The sequence below is a fragment of the Podarcis vaucheri genome (genome assembly GCF_965113315.1).
Source record: "Podarcis vaucheri genome assembly, chromosome: 8".
Classification (NCBI taxonomy): domain Eukaryota; kingdom Metazoa; phylum Chordata; class Lepidosauria; order Squamata; family Lacertidae; genus Podarcis; species Podarcis vaucheri.
Genome location: NC_138766.1, coordinates 71,870,256 through 71,886,885, shown reverse-complemented (window position 1 = coordinate 71,886,885; position 16,630 = coordinate 71,870,256). Strand labels below are relative to the sequence as shown.

General features: G+C 46.7%; 2 protein-coding genes across 9 annotated transcripts in view; one reads left to right on the top strand and one right to left on the bottom strand.

Annotated features, from left to right (window-relative positions):
- Positions 1-501: 501 nt before the first annotated feature.
- On the bottom strand, positions 502-6,776 carry ODF1 (outer dense fiber of sperm tails 1). The gene is made up of 2 exons (XM_082235962.1): positions 6,345-6,776; positions 502-992 (listed from the first exon to the last, which is right to left on the bottom strand). The coding sequence occupies exons 1-2, from the start codon at positions 6,638-6,640 to the stop codon at positions 677-679; spliced, it is 612 nt and encodes a 203-aa protein (XP_082092088.1). The 5' UTR covers positions 6,641-6,776; the 3' UTR covers positions 502-676.
- A 7,750-nt stretch (positions 6,777-14,526) lies between these two features.
- The window catches only part of UBR5 (ubiquitin protein ligase E3 component n-recognin 5), a 66,755-nt gene continuing 64,651 nt past the window's right edge, over positions 14,527-16,630 (top strand). For 7 of the 8 annotated variants that reach the window (XM_082235388.1, XM_082235390.1, XM_082235389.1 and 4 more), the window contains exon 1: positions 14,527-14,681. In XM_082235388.1, the coding sequence (XP_082091514.1) occupies positions 14,620-14,681 (62 nt within the window). In that variant the 5' untranslated portion in view covers positions 14,527-14,619. The remainder of the gene's footprint in view (positions 14,682-16,630) is intronic. The other variant, XM_082235391.1, reaches the window with a different exon arrangement.

The following is a 16,630-nucleotide window of genomic DNA, read 5'->3' as shown; positions in this document are numbered from 1 at the left end:
GCTCAGGGGCAGAGTAACCTGTCTCCTGCCAGGTCAGCCTATTTAGTCCATCAAGCTCTGAACTGTACGTTGACTCGCTGCTGCTTTCCAGGGATCTCAAGCACAGCATCTTCCCCCATCCCTTGCTACCTGATCCCCAAAGCATGTGCTCTACTACCGAGCGAGGGTCCCTCCCCATAATTTCCAGCTCCGCGGCTAAAAATAAACAGGAATGGCATTCCCCAGTGCTGGATTAAACCTTGTAGCGGCCACTAGGCAGTCAAAATCTTGGGGGGCCTCACACTGAACTAAGACAGCTTGATTGCAATTTTCTTTCAAGACCAATATTATTTTTATCCATTGCCGCAGGCTCCCTAAAAGGCGATGAGCCTCTACGCCTGTGCCTATTCTGCCTATTTGATAATCCAGCACTGCATTCCCCCTCCTGTGGCAGCGACCAGCTATGAAGACGCCCTTTAAAACACAACTTGGAAATAAAAACAAACGCAGAAAAAACCAGAGGATGCTCAGCATTGTCGTTGTTGGAAGAAGGTTCGCATGGACAGCAACACGTTTAAAGGGCGATATTAAAAAAGAGAGAGAGAAAAGAACCCAAACACAACCATTCCCCTTGGGATCCACTGAGGTCGCATCCAGATGCTGAACAGCTGCCAGAGCTGATCATCCAGTGTCTTCTTCAAAGCAGGCTAAGCAAGCAGGAAGGGACACAGCCTGGGGACTCTATCCTCACGAGACTGCAGGGTCCGATGGTATAAGTGACTTCATTCTCACACACCCCTGGTGGCAAACAGATCTCCTTGGTGACGGTGGAGTAGTTGTACTCCTTCCCTCTGCAAGTCTTAAATTCTTCCTCGTGCTCAGCCGACACTTTGATTTTCCCATCTTGTACCCTCACTGTAATGTCTTCCGGGTCGAAACCCTTAACGTCCATTAAAGCCAGCAGCTTGGGGCGGCTACATGCTGCCATCATCTTAGTGATCCTTCTTCGAATTCTGCAAAATAATAGCAACAGCAGTAGTAATAATGGTTACAATAATAACATAGGAAAGAAGAACGAGCCAAGCTGCTTCAAGGGGCCGGAATCCCGCACACAGGAGGAGGAGGATGATACTGATAATAATAATAATAATAATAATAATAATAATAATAATAATAACCACAGAGCCTAGGATTTGCCGATCAGAAGGTCAGCGGTTCGAATCCCCGCGACGGGGTGAGTTCCCGTTGCTCGGTCCCTGCTCCTGCCAACCTAGCAGTTTGAAAGCACGTCAAAGTGCAAGTAGATAAATAGGTACCGCTCCAGCAGTACGGTGTTTCTGTGCGCTGCTCTGCTGCTGGCCACAAGACCCGGAAGCTGTACGCTGGCTCCCTCGGCCAATAAAGCGAGATGAGCGCCGCAACCCCAGAGTCGGTTTCCCCAGCCATTCTGGGCAGCTTCCAACAAAGTATTAAAATACAAGTGGTATTAAAAGACAACAAAGTATTAAAATACAGGATGAGGCTAAATCTGTTGATAAATAGGCATGATTTGACGGTACATTGTGTCGGTGGATTGACATTATGTGACATGGAAACCAAATGGTTGCAATACAGTACATCAGCTTGTACCAGTTCACAGGAAATGACACAGGGTTGAACTCATCTATATCCTTGTGTTGGTAGAACTGTTGGTAGAATCTGTGATGTTTGCTGCAACATTAGACTCTAATCATTTGCCAGTGGCCTTCTCTCTCTCTCTCTCTCTCTCTCTCTCTCTCTCTCTCTCTCTGTGTGTGTGTGTAGGGGTGTGTGCAGTGTTAGAAACTAGCCAGGCGCCAGGTGTGTTTTGCAACTGGCATGGGTCCAATTGCGACTATGTGGAGATCTCTGGATGCCAGGTTGGCGGCTGACATCTCCATCTGGCTGGCCCCTCCAGCTTTCTTAAGCAAATAAACTGAAGAGCTTATTTTTTGCATTTAGTTCCCAGCTTTTTCTCCAAGGAGTGCATAGTTAATTCCGTACAACAACAACCCTGTGAGGTAGCTGAAGATGCCGTGAGAGGGCCAAGGTCACCCAGTGAGCTTCATGACTGACCTCTCCCAGGTCCTAGTCCGACACTCTAACCACTACACCACACTGGCTTCCTAGAGTACTTCTGCTATGGGACAGCTATATAAACGAAGGAGGTAAATAAATTTGGGGAAAGCAAAATGTCCCTTAGAGAGGGATCGGAAATATTTTCCTTGAAGCTTGCATTTGTTTTATTCTAGATTGTTTTATTGAATGTTTTAATGAAAACTGCTTTGAGACCTTTTTATTTTTTTAAAAAATAAAGTGGTATGGAAATAAAATGAAAAATAGTTACAAAAAAGAGGAGCCTAGACATTCCATTGTAGTGACTGTAACTAAGGCTGAAGGTGCCATTTGGCAATTAGCTTATATATAGGAGATAAATATATAAACACTATCTAATGCAGGACATTTTATAAGCATACTAAAAAGCTTGCAATCTAGGGATAGTTAAAAGGAAGACACATAAAGAAATGTGGCTATGTAGAAAAGGAATACACAGTTGGAAACAAGTGCTGAAGGAAAGCCATCCTTCAAAATTCACACTTCTCCAAATTTTGCAACGCCACTCTCCAGTCATGTGTACAAAAAATTAATATACTAGGGTAAAGTGTGCACTGAAATGCATGTATATGTGAAAATAACACGCAAAAATGCATAAAAATGTGTTCATTAGGAGAAATTCACACTAAAATGATGATAAATTTTCATGAGAACCTTTTTTAAAAAAAAAAATCACAAAGTGATTCGAATGTAAGATTGGGGGAAAAATAGAAACTTGCAGGTTTGCCCATCCCTGCTCTCGAATGACATAGGATCCTGGGTATTTGATTTGATGGAGCAGCACTTCTCAACGTCCCCTCCCTCACCCCTCAGATCAGCAGGGAAAGCCCTGCTTGTGGATCCACCAATGGACATCTCTTATTGCGAAGAGACCTGGAGTAGAGCCTTCTCTGCAGAGCTCCCTCTTCGTGGAGTCAAGAGCAAACACAACACAGATGGGGTTTTCCATCACCTGCTGGAAACACTTTCTTTCTCTAGCTGTCACAGGCTATGGTTAGACTGTTTTTGAGCTTGGGGGCTATCTTTTATTATAGAAGGGACTATGAGTGTCATCTAGTCCAACTCTCTGCAATGCAGGAATATTTTGCTTAATGTGGGGCTTGAAACCACGACCTTGATTTAAGAGTCTCCTGCTCGACCAAATGAGCTATATTTTATTGCACAGTCAGAAGTCTTTGTGCTAATGGAAATATTTTGCTGGATATTGTCCATGGATTTATTTATTATGGAAACTGTTCTGAAGTTACCTGGTGACTAAAAGTGGTATAAAGGTAATGGGACCCCTGACCATTACGTTCAGTCGTGGCCGACTCTGGGGTTGCGGCGCTCATCTCGCTTTATTGCCTGAGGGAGCCGGCGTACAGCTTACAGGTCATGTGGCCAGAATGACTAAGCCACTTCTGGCGAACTAGAGCAGCGCACGGAAACACCGTTTACCTTCCTGCCAGAGCGGTACCTATTTATCTACTTGCACTTTGATGTGCTTTCGAACTGCTAGGTTGGCAGGAGAAAAGTGGTATACAAGCACACAAAAGGAACCATGAACGTGGCTCTTTTATTCCACTTACAATAGAAATCCAAACGCCACTTTCAGATTTGCTGAAACGTGAACATGCTCAATGATAAATGACGCAGTGGCAGGCCAGGTCACTACATATTTGTAGTGCACCCTTCTGCCGAGAATCTCATGACAACATACATGGAATTCCTTACCCTACGCTGTGAGGTAGGGTCATTCCTTGAATTTATTTGAGGAGTATGTATTTTGGCCACGCTCAGTTCTGTTATCTGACTAACTACTGGCTGAACAAATTATTGGGCTGGGGGATTATTTAGTTGTTGTTTTTGTTGGGGTTTCTTGTTGCTGTTATTGATATTAATTTTCTGCAATTGTTATTTTTAGACCTTGTTAAGATTTATGTGGAAATTGATAAACCTTGTTGTGTGCTTCTTGATATGTTTTATTTATTGTTGCTGTGATAGTAACAAGGCCTGTGGATCAGACCAAAGGCCAACTAGTCTAGCATTCTGTTCCCACAGGGGCCAACCAGCTACACACAGGAAAAAATGCTATAAAAAGTCAGAAATTAAATTGTTATAACAAAAAGGGGGGAGGCCCTATGGAAAATGGCAAATAAAATATTTTTGCTCTCTAGCGCCACCTGGTGTTGCATGTTTATAACGCATTCAAAGCACTGTTTTTTGACTAATGTAGCTGAGTCCTAAAAGTTGCATTGAAGGGGAGATTATCCAATGCTTTGGGAAGAATTATCCCAGGGGCTTTGTACTGCAATTGGTCATTGCCAACATTTTAAAAACAAACGAGAAACTTAAGGGATTTTCTGATAAATGGGTAAATCCAGATTAAATGGGGGAGGGGGAATACCCCGCTGGCATTTTGATGCCAACTACGTTGTGCAGACACTGCAAAGGAAGTGCATGCGTGAGATCCCCAGATCCTCCAATGAATGCCCACCTAGAAGCACTCTGCAACCTCATGTAGCCATTGCTCACCCCTGGTGCGGATAAGCCAGTCGCAGGGTAGAGTTCAGACACTCTGCTGGAGAAGGAGAGTGCCTGAGGCGAATAAAAAGATTGGGTTGTATTCAGCCAACGTTCACTCAGAGCAGAACCCCATGAATGGGCCCATTAGCGATGGCTACTAATTTCAATGGGTCTCCTCTTCATAAATGTTGATAGAGTACAAACGACTGCAACCTCACGCCTGGGGGAAAATACAACAGGGGGGCCCAAAAATTTTTCAACCAGGACCAGATTTGATGAAACCAAAGTTGTTGAGCTGTTACCCCAGGAGACAAACTGCCACGGGGGCCAGATTAAACCGACATGCCTGAAATAGTGTCTTTGTTGGTGTACTTCTCTTGAGAGGGCATTCCAAAGCTTTGGTGCCTCCACAGGCTTTAAAAGTACCTCGGGTTAAGAACTTAATTTGTTCTGGAGGTCCGTTCTTAACCTGAAACTGTTCTTAACCTGAAGCACCACTTTAGCTAATGAGGCCTCCCGCTGCCGCCACCAGAGCATGATTTCTGTTCTCATCCTGAAGCAAAGTTCTTAACCCGAGGTACAATTTCTGGGTTAGCGGAGTCTGTAACCTGAAGCGTCTGTAACCCGAGGTACCACTGTACCACTTCTAAGAGCACAAGAGGAGCTTGCTTGATCAGGCCAATGACCCGTCTAGTCTCACAATGGCCAACCAGCTGCTGATGGGAAACCCACAAGCAGAATCCAAGCTCAGGAGCACCTCTGCGTTTTCCAGCAACTGATATTCAGGAGCAGTATGGCCTTCAAGGGCAGAGTCAAAGCATAGCCATCATGACTGGTAGCCACAGATATCCTTATCCCCCATGAATTTGCCCAATCCTCTTTTAAAGCCGCCCAAATTGGTGGCAATCGCTGCATTTTGTGGGATCAAATGCCACAGCTTAACCAAGCCGCTCTGTGAAGAAGCAGTTCATCTCTTCTTTTTTTATTCTGAATCTTAAAAAAAAAGGCGGTGGGGGGAGGGTGGCAGGGCTTGGCTCCATCCAAGTTGGTGACCTCCTAAATAACTTTTATGTTCTGAACCGCCCTGAAATCTATGGGTATAGGGTAGTATACAGATTTAACAAATAAGCAATAAAATAGCAACATGCAGAAGGACCCAGTTTAAAACAGACCTGGAAACTGCAAATGTGCTTCCTTTCCCTTTGTAGGACATCTATTGCTGCAGCAGTTGAATTACATAACTAGATAAAGGTAAAGGGACCCTTGACTGTTAGGTCCAGTTGTGGACGACTCTGGGGTTGTGGCGCTCATCTCACTTTACTGGCCAAGGGAGCTGGCGTTTGTCCGGAGACAGCTTTCGTGTGGCCACCATGACTAAGCTGCTTCTGGCGAACCAGAGCAGCACACGGAAACACCGTTTACCTTCCCGCTGGAGCGATACCTATTTATCTACTTGCACTTTGACATGCTTTTGAACTGCTAGGTTGGCAGGAGCAGGGACCGAGCAACAGGAGCTCACCCTGTTGTGGGGATTCGAACCGCCGACCTTCTCATCAGCAAGCCCTAGGCTCAGTGGTTTAGACCACAGTGCCACCCGCGTCCCTTTACAGAACTAGATACACAGGAACAAATGCACTCCCCATTGCTTCCACCCCGCTCCTTTTAACACCTTAACAATTAACACCTTAAATAATTACGCAAGCGACAAACTGGAGAAACCCGTTTACCTGGCCAGTTCTTGCTCAGCTTCTATCTTAGCCCTGATAGCTTTACGCTCCAAAGGTGTGAGGCAAGGCGGTCTACAGGGACGACAGCATAGTATGTCACACAGGCAGTGGGGGTAGGGGTGGAGAAGACAGCAGCAATGTGGGTGGAGACTTATATCACAAAGGCAGGTTGCCTGGACTTCGCAGGATTTAGGGCAGCAACTCATGTCCATAAGCCTTAAGCGCTTCTTTATTTCTCTGTCGGTTCGCCTTAAATCTCGCCTTACAGCTTCCAGGGCGTTGCAGAGGGTTGCCATGAGTAGGCATTAAACCATATTAACCGACGAGTACAGCCTTCAATAAAGGGCACTCGTCAGGGGGGAAAAAAATTGGTCTTGCAAGCCCCGGCCAGAAGTTTGCATTAAGGAGCAAGCAACTGGTGTTCTGGCTGTATTCCAGCATGGCGTTTATGACATCATTGCTCTGCAAATATGTCACAGTCTAGCCATCGCCACGGGAACGGTAAACTGTAGTTGTGTCTCAGCTGCTGAATGTAAAATGCCAGCCCGATGAAGCATCAAGGTCATTCTTTCATGTACAATGAAGTCAGAAAGCTCCGAGTTTGTGGTATTTGTTAAAAGCCATTACAGACTTCTGTTAAAAGACCACATTACAGACTTTCTCATTTCTCAGGGGGGTATCTTGTACTTTGGCCTCTTGGTAGGAAATGAGTGTGATGTGGGTGTCTTAATGGTGTTGTGATAGGAACTAAAGATTGGTTTGGGCGAAATACTTGGACGTTGTCCAATTGTCCTTATAAACACAGAAACATAAAACATATAGGCAGAAAGCAAATCAGGCCCATATCCTGAAAAGTCAAATCCAATGATGAATAATGTTTCACAACATTACTATTAGGGGCCAACTATTAAATTTAAACTCAAAATTTAGTTCAGGAACCATTTTATGTTCAGAATGTGGCCTCCTAAGAGATAATCCCTCAAACTTTCTGAAGATCTAATTCTTGGGTAACAAGACTGAATACGTCTCCACCTCCTTCAGAAATAACTCCAAGTTCCCTCAGATGGTTTTAATTAAAATACACTGGGATTCAGTTTTCTGTGCCCACTGTCTCCTACTGCTTGTATTTACTCTGATATTATGAAATGGCCATTATGTCACAGGTTTCATGCGAGAAATATAAAAGGCTAAATTTTCAGACTTTTGCTTTGATCAGAATGCCCTGAACTATGGTTTTACAAAATTCTATGAATTGCCGAAGTAATTTAACATCCTGCTTTGTATCCAGTGGTAGTCCTACTCAAAGTAGACCCAATAAAAAGAATGACTACTACTAACTTGGGCCCATTAATTTCAATGGGACTACTCTTGAGTAAAACTTAGTTGGGTACAACTCCCATCTTTAACAATGCTTTCAGGGGGCCCTTTAGGCAACTGTTGTGCATGATGGTAAAAAGTACATCCTATCGCAGGGTTTAAAGCCCAAAAACCAATTGCAGAAGTTTTATACTACAATTCTAGGGTATATAAATTTTGTTCTAAGAAGTAAAAACAATGCCTTGACTAAATTTCACATGTACCCTCAGTGCCACCTTGTTCTCTGGATACTGTAGATCCACTTTTTTGTCTCCAAACGGGCCTCTGAGGAGCATATCCTCTTTTGCTGTGTGTGAGAGAGGAAGGGAAATGTAAGAGACCGAATGGGGTGGCACACAGAGAGAAGGAGCTATGTAATGCTGCAAACTCCACCATCTTTTGGTCCTGGCTCTGCCTGCTACCAAGCTGTAGTCCCCGACTTTTCAAATCACCTCTTGTTTAGGGATAGCACAGCTCTGTTTTGGGGGCAACAGCAGATACAACACCCACTTCTTGGTCTGCTAGTTTCTGTGGACTAGCAGCAATTCACACCAAGTACCGTATTTTTTGCTCTGTAAGACTCACTTTTTCCGTCCTAAAAAGTAAGGGGAAATGTGTGTGTGTCTTATGGAGCGGATGCAGGCTGCACAGCTATCCCAGAAGCCAGAAGAGGAAGAGGGATTGCTGCTTTCACTGCGCAGCGATCCCTCTTGCTGTTCTGGCTTCTGAGATTCAGGATATTTTTTTTCTTGTTTTCCTCCTCCAAAAACTAGGTGCGTCTTGTGGTCTGGTGCATCTTATAGAGCAAAAAATACGGTAGATTGCACACAACTGGAGCTCTGATTCTGAGCAGCAATCACACACCTTAATATTCCGTAGCTATCCTTTTCTTGTTGTTGTTTAGTCGTTTAGTTGTGTCCGACTCTTCGTGACCCCATGGACCAGAGCACGCCAGGCACTCCTGTCTTCCACTGCCTCCTGCAGTTTGGTCAGACTCATGTTTGTAGCTTCGAGAACACTGTCCAACCATCTCGTCCTCTGTCGTCCCCTTCTCCTTGTGCCCTCCATCTTTCCCAACATCAGGGTCTTTTCCATGGAGTCTTCTCTTCTCATGAGGTGGCCAAAATATTGGAGCCTCAGCTTCACGATCTGTCCTTCGAATGAGCACTCAGGGCTGATTTCCTTAAGAATGGATACATTTGATCTTCTTGCAGTCCATGGGACTCTCAAGAGTCACCTCCAGCACCATAATTCAAAAGCATCAATTCTTCGGCGATCAGCCTCCTTTATGGTCCAGCTCTCACTTCCATACATCAATACTGGGAAAACCATGGCTTTAACTATATGGACCTTTGTTGGTAAGATGATGTCTCTGCTTTTTAAAATGCTGTCTAGGTTTACCATCGCTTTTCTCCCAAGAAGCAGGCGTCTTTTAATTTCGTGACTGCTGTCACCATCTGCAGTGATCATGGAGCCCAAGAAAGTAAAATATGTCACTGCTTCCATTTCTTCCCCTTCTATTTGCCAGGAGGTGATGGGAGGTGATCCTTTTCTTACCTCTATCTAATACACAAGTTTCCTGACATTATGACACTTGTATCTGGGAGTACATATTAAGAGAGTAAGCATCCTAGCAAACAACTGAAATTGCTCTAGGATCAACCCTTGGCCTGCCTTTGCTAGTGGGGCCACTTGTGGAGGTAGGGTAGGGTGGAAACCCTCCTCAGAAGATTTTAATGCATGGAAGGGAATATTGTTGCATTCAGCTGATTGCAGCAACAACAGAAATAACTGTAATTGTTGATTCTCATTACGCTAGAGCTCATTGACCCACCTTAAAGCAGGCACTAGTTGCGATCGGAATTGGCTCATTATTTCTTAACCAGCCTCCAGGTGGCAGCAGAGGGCAATTTGAGCAAATTATAGGAGCAGGGGCCTCCTCTCTAGTTGCTTTTAATCAGGCTTTTTCAAACTCTGCCCTCCAGATGTTTTTTGGCCTACAACTCCCATGATCCCTAGCTAGCAGGCCCAGGGGTCAGGGATGATGGGAACTGTAGTCTCAAACCTTCTGGAGGGCCAAGTTTGAGGAAGCCTGCTTTTAATATATCCTTGAAGGCTTGGTGGGTTGATCTGGATAGTTGCATTGGATCCCTTTCCAACTCTGTAATTCTTGATTCTCAGTATTTCTGCAAGTGAAGCTATGGGTGTGGGTTCCCCCGAGGCGGTACCTCTTAAGGCCTTTACAAAATCTTCCCTGCAGGGTGAGAACATTCTGAGAAACCCTCCTGCAACTGATATTATAGGCAGAGTAGAGCCATCAGGACTGATAGGATATTATAGGCAGAGTACAGCCATCAGGGCTGATAGCGTTTGATAGCCCTCTTCCCTGAATTTGTCTAATCCTCTTTTAAAGCTGTCTAAATTGGTGGCCTCAGTGCCTCATGTGGAAGCAAGTTCTGCAGTTTAACTATGCACTGTATGAAGGACTTTCTTTTATCCGAATCTTCCAACATTCAGCTTCGCTGATGTCCAAAAGTTATTGCGTTAAGAGACACCATGGCACTCATTTTAACAGAAACTGAAATGGCCAAAATCTTATAGTTTAAATACCTTGTATTGTGCATACTGTTTTTTCTTATAAGACTCTTAAATTTCAAACTTCATCTTAAGGCATTACCACGTTTCCTAGTTTCATTTCTTAAAACTCCAAACTTTTTTGAGAAAACAATGATAACAAAAAGCAATTCTTACATTATTTAAATTGTTATCTACTAGGTTTTTTTGCTCTCCAAGCAAAAAAAGCAGCTAGCATTAGTATTTGCTAATGGGGACAGCAATAGGAGAGTGAAGTGACAGATTTGTCACTTACAAAGTCCTGCTGGCTTGTGCCATGGGCATGTTATCAAGGAGAGCCCATTGTGTGTGCAGGCGTCTCCAACTTTTGGGGGGGGCGGGTAGGATGCCCATTTGAAGACCTAAGAACTGCGCCACAAAACACCCATTTCGTGGAAGAAAAATTGGTGGTGTGCAGAACCTTTTCCACCAAACAAGCAAAATACTCAACTCATCCAAAAGCTGTCCTTATTTGCTTGATGTTCTTTTACAAAGATTAAAAACTGGGTGTACCTAGTGGCCTTGGTAAGCACCAATCAGGGTGTCCGAGGGGAGCATGTTGCCATGGATACCATGTTGGGGACCCCAGCCATAGTGTCCCCCCTTGTTAGAGATCTTCATGACTCATCAGTCAGGAGGGCAGCAACACCTACAGACACAAGCTTACTCAGAGGTTTAAAGACTATACACAGCCAGCACAACTCTACAGCCAGTTTGGCAGGTAAACAGCCAAGGCCAGCCAGAGGAATGCCAACTGTAACAGTCAGCAGCATGGTGCGAAGATACACGATGTGATATTATTGATGAAGCCGACCAGGCCCAGGGTGGGTGAGTGTGTGGATGGAGCACTGTGAGGGAATCCTACATATTCTTCCTTTATTTCCACCATGGGAAGAAAGATGGCACGTAAATGTAGCAAATGAAACCCTATAGGCTACTGGTCATCCTGGATAAGTGATGGATTACGGGCTTACCAGGAAAAGGACGAAGTCCTAATTTAGTGCCACTGATTCCACACAGACAATAATGTTCAGAACAATGCCTATATCAGGAGTACAGTGGTACCTCGGGTTACAGACGCTTCAGGTTACAGAATCTGCTAACCCAGAAATAGTACCTCGGGTTAAGAACTTTGCTTCAGGGTGAGAACAGAAATCAAGAGGCGGCAGCGGGAGACTCCATTAGCTAAAGTGGTACCTCAGGTTAAGAACCGTTTCAGGCTAAGAACGGACCTCCGGAACGAATTAAGTACTTAACCCGAGGTACCACTGTATATTGGTTTATATGCATAAGAGGAAGCAGCAGCAAAAAGAACTACTGCAAACTTCCTGGTAGCATAGTAGGAAGCAGCAACAAAATTAGAAAAGACTTCCTGCCTGAGAGTCATAGATGTTGCAGTCACAAACTTCATTTTTTGGGAATCCTGATAGGTACATAGATGTTAAAAAGAAGTTGCAGCAAGGTTAAAGCTCAGGTCTTTGACCTCAGAAAGTTACACACAAATAATATAACCATATGTTAATAGTTCACGATGGGGCTTCTATACTCTAGCCCAGGGAAATGGAACCTCAGATCTGGAGACTTTCCAAGCCTCTATTTCTGGCTCTTAGGACTCTTCCCAGGTCACACCCTTCAGTGGCCGTTTTGCACCCTACTTGAGTGGTTTGATGCCTTTGAGCTCTGAATAACGCTACTTGCTTGCCTGAAGTGTGCATGTAACTATCCAATTGTAAGGTAAAGGACTATTGACAGTTAAGCCCAGCTGCAGACAACTCTGGGGTTGCGGAGCTCATCTTGCTTTACAGGCCAAGGGAGCTGGCATTTGTCCACAGACAGCTTCCGGCTCATGTGGCCAGCATGACTAAGTTGCTTCTGGCGCAATGGAACACCGAAACCAGCGGAGCGCATGGAAACACTGTTTTACCTTCCTACCGTATTTGTCTACTTGCACTTTTTGGTGTGCTTTCAAACTGCTAGGTTGGCAGGGGCTAGCTCTTTTTCTCAGAATGTTCTCACCCTGCAGGAAAGATTTTGTAAGGCCTTAAGAGGTACCGCCTCGGGGGAACCCACACCCATAGCTTCACTTGCAGAAATATTGAGAATCAGGAACTACAGAGTTGGAAAGGGATCCAATGCAACTATCCAGATCAACCCACCAAGCCTTCAGGGATATATTAAAAGCAGGCTTCCTCAAACTCGGCCCTCCAGATGGGGTTCAAATCCCCACGACAGGGTGAGCTCCCGTTGCTCGGTCCTAGCCCCTGCCAACCTAGCAGTTTGAAAGCACGTCAAAGTGCAAGTAAATACGTACTGCTCCGGCGGGAAGGTAAATGGCGTTTCCGTGTGATGCTCTGATTTGCCAGAAGTGGCTTAGTCATGCTGGCTACATGACCCGGAAGCTGTATGCTGGCTCCCTTGGACAATAAAGCGAGATGAGTGCTGCAACCCCAGAGTCGGCCACGACTGAACCTAATGGTCAGGGGTCCCTTTACCTTTACAATGACCTGCCCGTGGGCCAGTTAAGTCTCATTCAGGTAACTGACACTCTTTACCTCAGTGTTTCCCAACCTTTTTTGGGCAAAGGCACACTTGTTTGATGAAAAAAATCTCGAGGCACACCACCATTACAGCCCCGTGACGTCAGCGCGCAGCGTCACGCCGGGAGGGATGCACGAAAGTGTAAGTTTCAATTTTTCCCCCTCCCCCTTGCCGGGGAACCTCCAAGCTTTGGGGGTGGGGGGGAGGAGGCAGCAAAGCGAGGCAGGAAGGAGAGCGCGTCTTGGCTGGGTGAGCTTTGGCAGGGGCAGGGAATGAGAGCCGCAAGGCGGGCGCTGCGGACGGAGGCGCTGCCCGCCGAGCTCGCAGGCAGCCAGGCAGGCAGACGGCGAGAGCCCCGCGCTGGGCGGCCTCTCCTCGCCGCCGCCGCCCCGCCTCTTGCCGCCCGACTCGCCCGCCTCCCTCCAGGCAACATCTCGCGGCACACCAGGCAACATCTCGCGGCACAATAGTGTGCCGCGGAACAGTGGTTGGGAAACACTGCTTTACCTCATGGAGAAAAAGAAGAGGGGTGGCAATACAACCAAACGAACAGCCAGTGAACATAATTAAAACCACTGTCTTCAAGTGTGGTAAAGTGTAGGCCTAGGATTGTGGAAGCAGGACCTTCAGATCCTCATACAGCCACAAAGCGTGTTGGGTGACTCACTACACAACTACCTCCAGGGTTGTTGTGAGGATAAAATGGGGACAGGGCAGAGGAAGGAAACCTGTTATTGGCACTTGTCTGTCTTGAGAAACAATGGATTGCACTTCCCTATCCGTCACGCACTGAGGGCCCGTTTAACACAAACCACAGTAAAGGCTTCCCCGGGGCTTTCCCCAGGCAAAGCTGCAAGTGCGACGTTCACACGTTCGCGTGTTCCCTCCCCGCCACCCCAACATAAATTTTAGCAACTCCTACAGGCAGAGTCTGGCGGGCAAGTCAAGGGAAAGCCTATGGCGACCTGCCAGCCTTTCCCACTCGGGGGCTTTTTCCTTCGCCAGGCGGATTCCCCGTCCCCTCGCAGGGTATTATTCCCCGCCCTCCATGCTAGTCGCTCGGTCTGTTCCGGGGGAGGAGAAAGAGGACGCCTCTTTTATCTCCCGTTCTCCGGGAAGGCCCAGAAGCCGGGCGGCCAAGGCGGCAGCTGCGGCGGGACCGTCGGGAGAAGGCGGCGCTGACGCGCATCCCTGACGCGCACCGCCGCCTCCTCCTCCCCTCTCCGCACTGGAAGCGAAAGCGGCGCGCGCAGCCACGCGGCCCCCCTCTTCCCCAGTCCGCGCCTGACGCAACGCACGCCGGCCGCCGGCCAACCCTCGCGAGCTTTACATCGTCCCCGCGGCCGCCCGCTGCTGAGCGGCGGCCTGCCATTGGCTGCGGGGCGGCGGCGGCCCCGCCCCGTCCGCTCTCTCCCCGGCGAGGCGCAAGGAGAGGGAGGGAAGAGAGGGGCCGCTGGAAGTTAAGATGGCGGCGCGTGTGAGAGCGGGGCGCTGACCGAACCCTTTCCCGCCGCCGCGAGCTCCCCGCTCCCGCGCACGCCGCTGACCAGCCTCTCGCTCTCCCCTGGCGCCAAGCGGAGGCTCCCGAGTGTGAACGAGACACCCAGCGGCACTCCGGAGGGGGCGCCAAGCCCTCCTGCCCTCCCTCCCCCCCCCGCCCGCCGTCGCCCGTCCTTTCTCCTCCTCCTCTCCCCCCCCCCTGCACCCTCCATTTCCTCCTCGCGCGCCCGGCCCCTGCCCGCCTCCCTCGAGGGAGGGGGAGCGAAACATGACATCGATTCACTTCGTGGTGCACCCGCTCCCGGGCACCGAGGACCAGCTCAATGACCGGTGAGGAGGGAGAGCGCGCGAGGGGAGGCCACTCGGGGCCCCCGGGAGTGGGGGGGGAGACAGAGGAAGCAGAAGAGGGGGAGGAGCCCCCGTGCGTGAGGGGAGGAGCCCCGCGTGTTTGGTTGACGGGAGTGAAGGGTTGGAGGTGGAATGTGGCGGGGGGGGGACACTTCTCCTTCACCCCCTCCCCGGGATTTTATTTCCCCCACCCCTCCCTTTTCACTTTACACGTTGTGAGCGTCAACAAGGTTTTCCGCCTGGGTTGCAAGTGCAGGAGCCGCCTCGTGCATTTGGACGCTTATAATAAATAACAAAAAATAACCGATAAATAAATAAGTGAAGCCGCGGGTGTCAAAATGAGAGGCACGGTCCCATGCATCCTTACCCAGGTGCAACGATCCCATTGGATCCTGGGTTGAACGTGGGTATAGGATCCGGCTTGGAAACGTGTTGGTTTTGCTTTTGTCTCTGGATTTGCAAAAGGTGGGGTTGAGCAGACTCTCGGGTCTTCTCTCCCCGGCATTGAATAAAAACTTCGACTGACAGTGCGATTCCGCGTGGGGTTTCACGCTGTAAGCATCGTGTAACTTGGCCTCTTCTGATGCTGTGTATATTTTAACTCTGGCGCTACGGGAATCTTGACCGCAATGGAAATTTAGCTATTTCGAACGTTGCACACCATCAGATAAGATTCTGAAGGACTCTTCCATCTTATCTCGAAGAAGCTGCTAATCTTGTCTGTCTTAAGCGTAGAAAGCAAAGGAGCAAGACTAGGTTTTGAATTAAATATGCTTTTAAGGGGGAATTTGCAACTACAAATTACCGGTAGTGATGGGAAAGAGATAGGTAAATCAGTATGTTTATTGTGGCTGGTGTTCATGCAGGGTAGATCTATGAAATAGGCTTGATTGCATTGGGGTTGACAATCTTGAAACTGCTAAATGTATATGATTGGGAGCATAATGGAAAGCCTAAATTGCAAGCAATTTGAGATTTCCAGTAATGTTTAACTTTCTGTATTACAACACAAAAATAATTTTGTTACAGTTAACATGTAGCTATATCTATTACTTCTTTTTAAAATAGCAACAGAGATAGTAGACATTTTTTCTGTAATTGTACTGTCTGGGCCTTTATTAAATTTGATTATGGTCCAAGTCTATTCTGTTATTGTGCAGCACAATCTTAAGCATATTTACTCAGAAATAATACCCCTGTGTTTTGGTGGGGCTTATTCCCAGATGAGTGTGCATAGAATTGTATGCTTATCTAAGAAAGATGTCTGAAAAAGGTTTCAGTAGAAAATGAACAGCTAAATATTTAGCAAGTAACGTACATCAGTGTGAGGATTACATCTTATCCAAACTATTACGGGCCTGCCTGTCTGGGTGTGGTTTCTTTCTCTTGAATGACCTGGTGACACATTTAACACTGCAGTGAGTGTCATGTGCTAAGAGAAATACCACCTCAGAGATTGGCTGCAGCCTCAGTAATGTCTATGAATTTGGCATGTTTCTGTCATAGAAGGGTGAAGATAGGACATTAATAGTGTGAGGCAAGTACACCAGCATCTTCATGTAACTTCTACAGCCATGTTCAAAATATGTTTGCCTCGAAATATATCCCACTGGTTCCCATGGTATTTGGTTTCTTCCTGGTGACACTGATTATGGCTGTAACTTTAGAATCGTAACCAAATTGTTCATGAAGTTGTGATAGTGAGGAATGCCAGTTTTAGTGCAGACTTAAATGTACAAAACACGTTATAAAATGGCTGTTGGTAGCTATAACTTTTTAGCAACAAATGATTATTTCATAAAATTATTTCATAAATATGGGGATTTGTTTTTGAATTGTTAGTTGGAAAAGCATAGATTTGGTTTCATTTATGCAAACACTTTTAAAGGACAACTTTATTACGGTTGTTCATTTTTACTGACGTAATAACA

Excerpts from the sequence above, each read along its gene's own strand:
- ODF1 (XM_082235962.1), bottom strand. The coding sequence starts at position 6,640 with ATGGCAACCCTCTGCAACGCCCTGGAAGCTGTAAGGCGAGATTTAAGG. Across the intron at positions 993-6,344 it reads GCTGAGCAAGAACTGGCCAG|AATTCGAAGAAGGATCACTA; the intron begins GTAAACGGGTTT and ends ATTATTTTGCAG.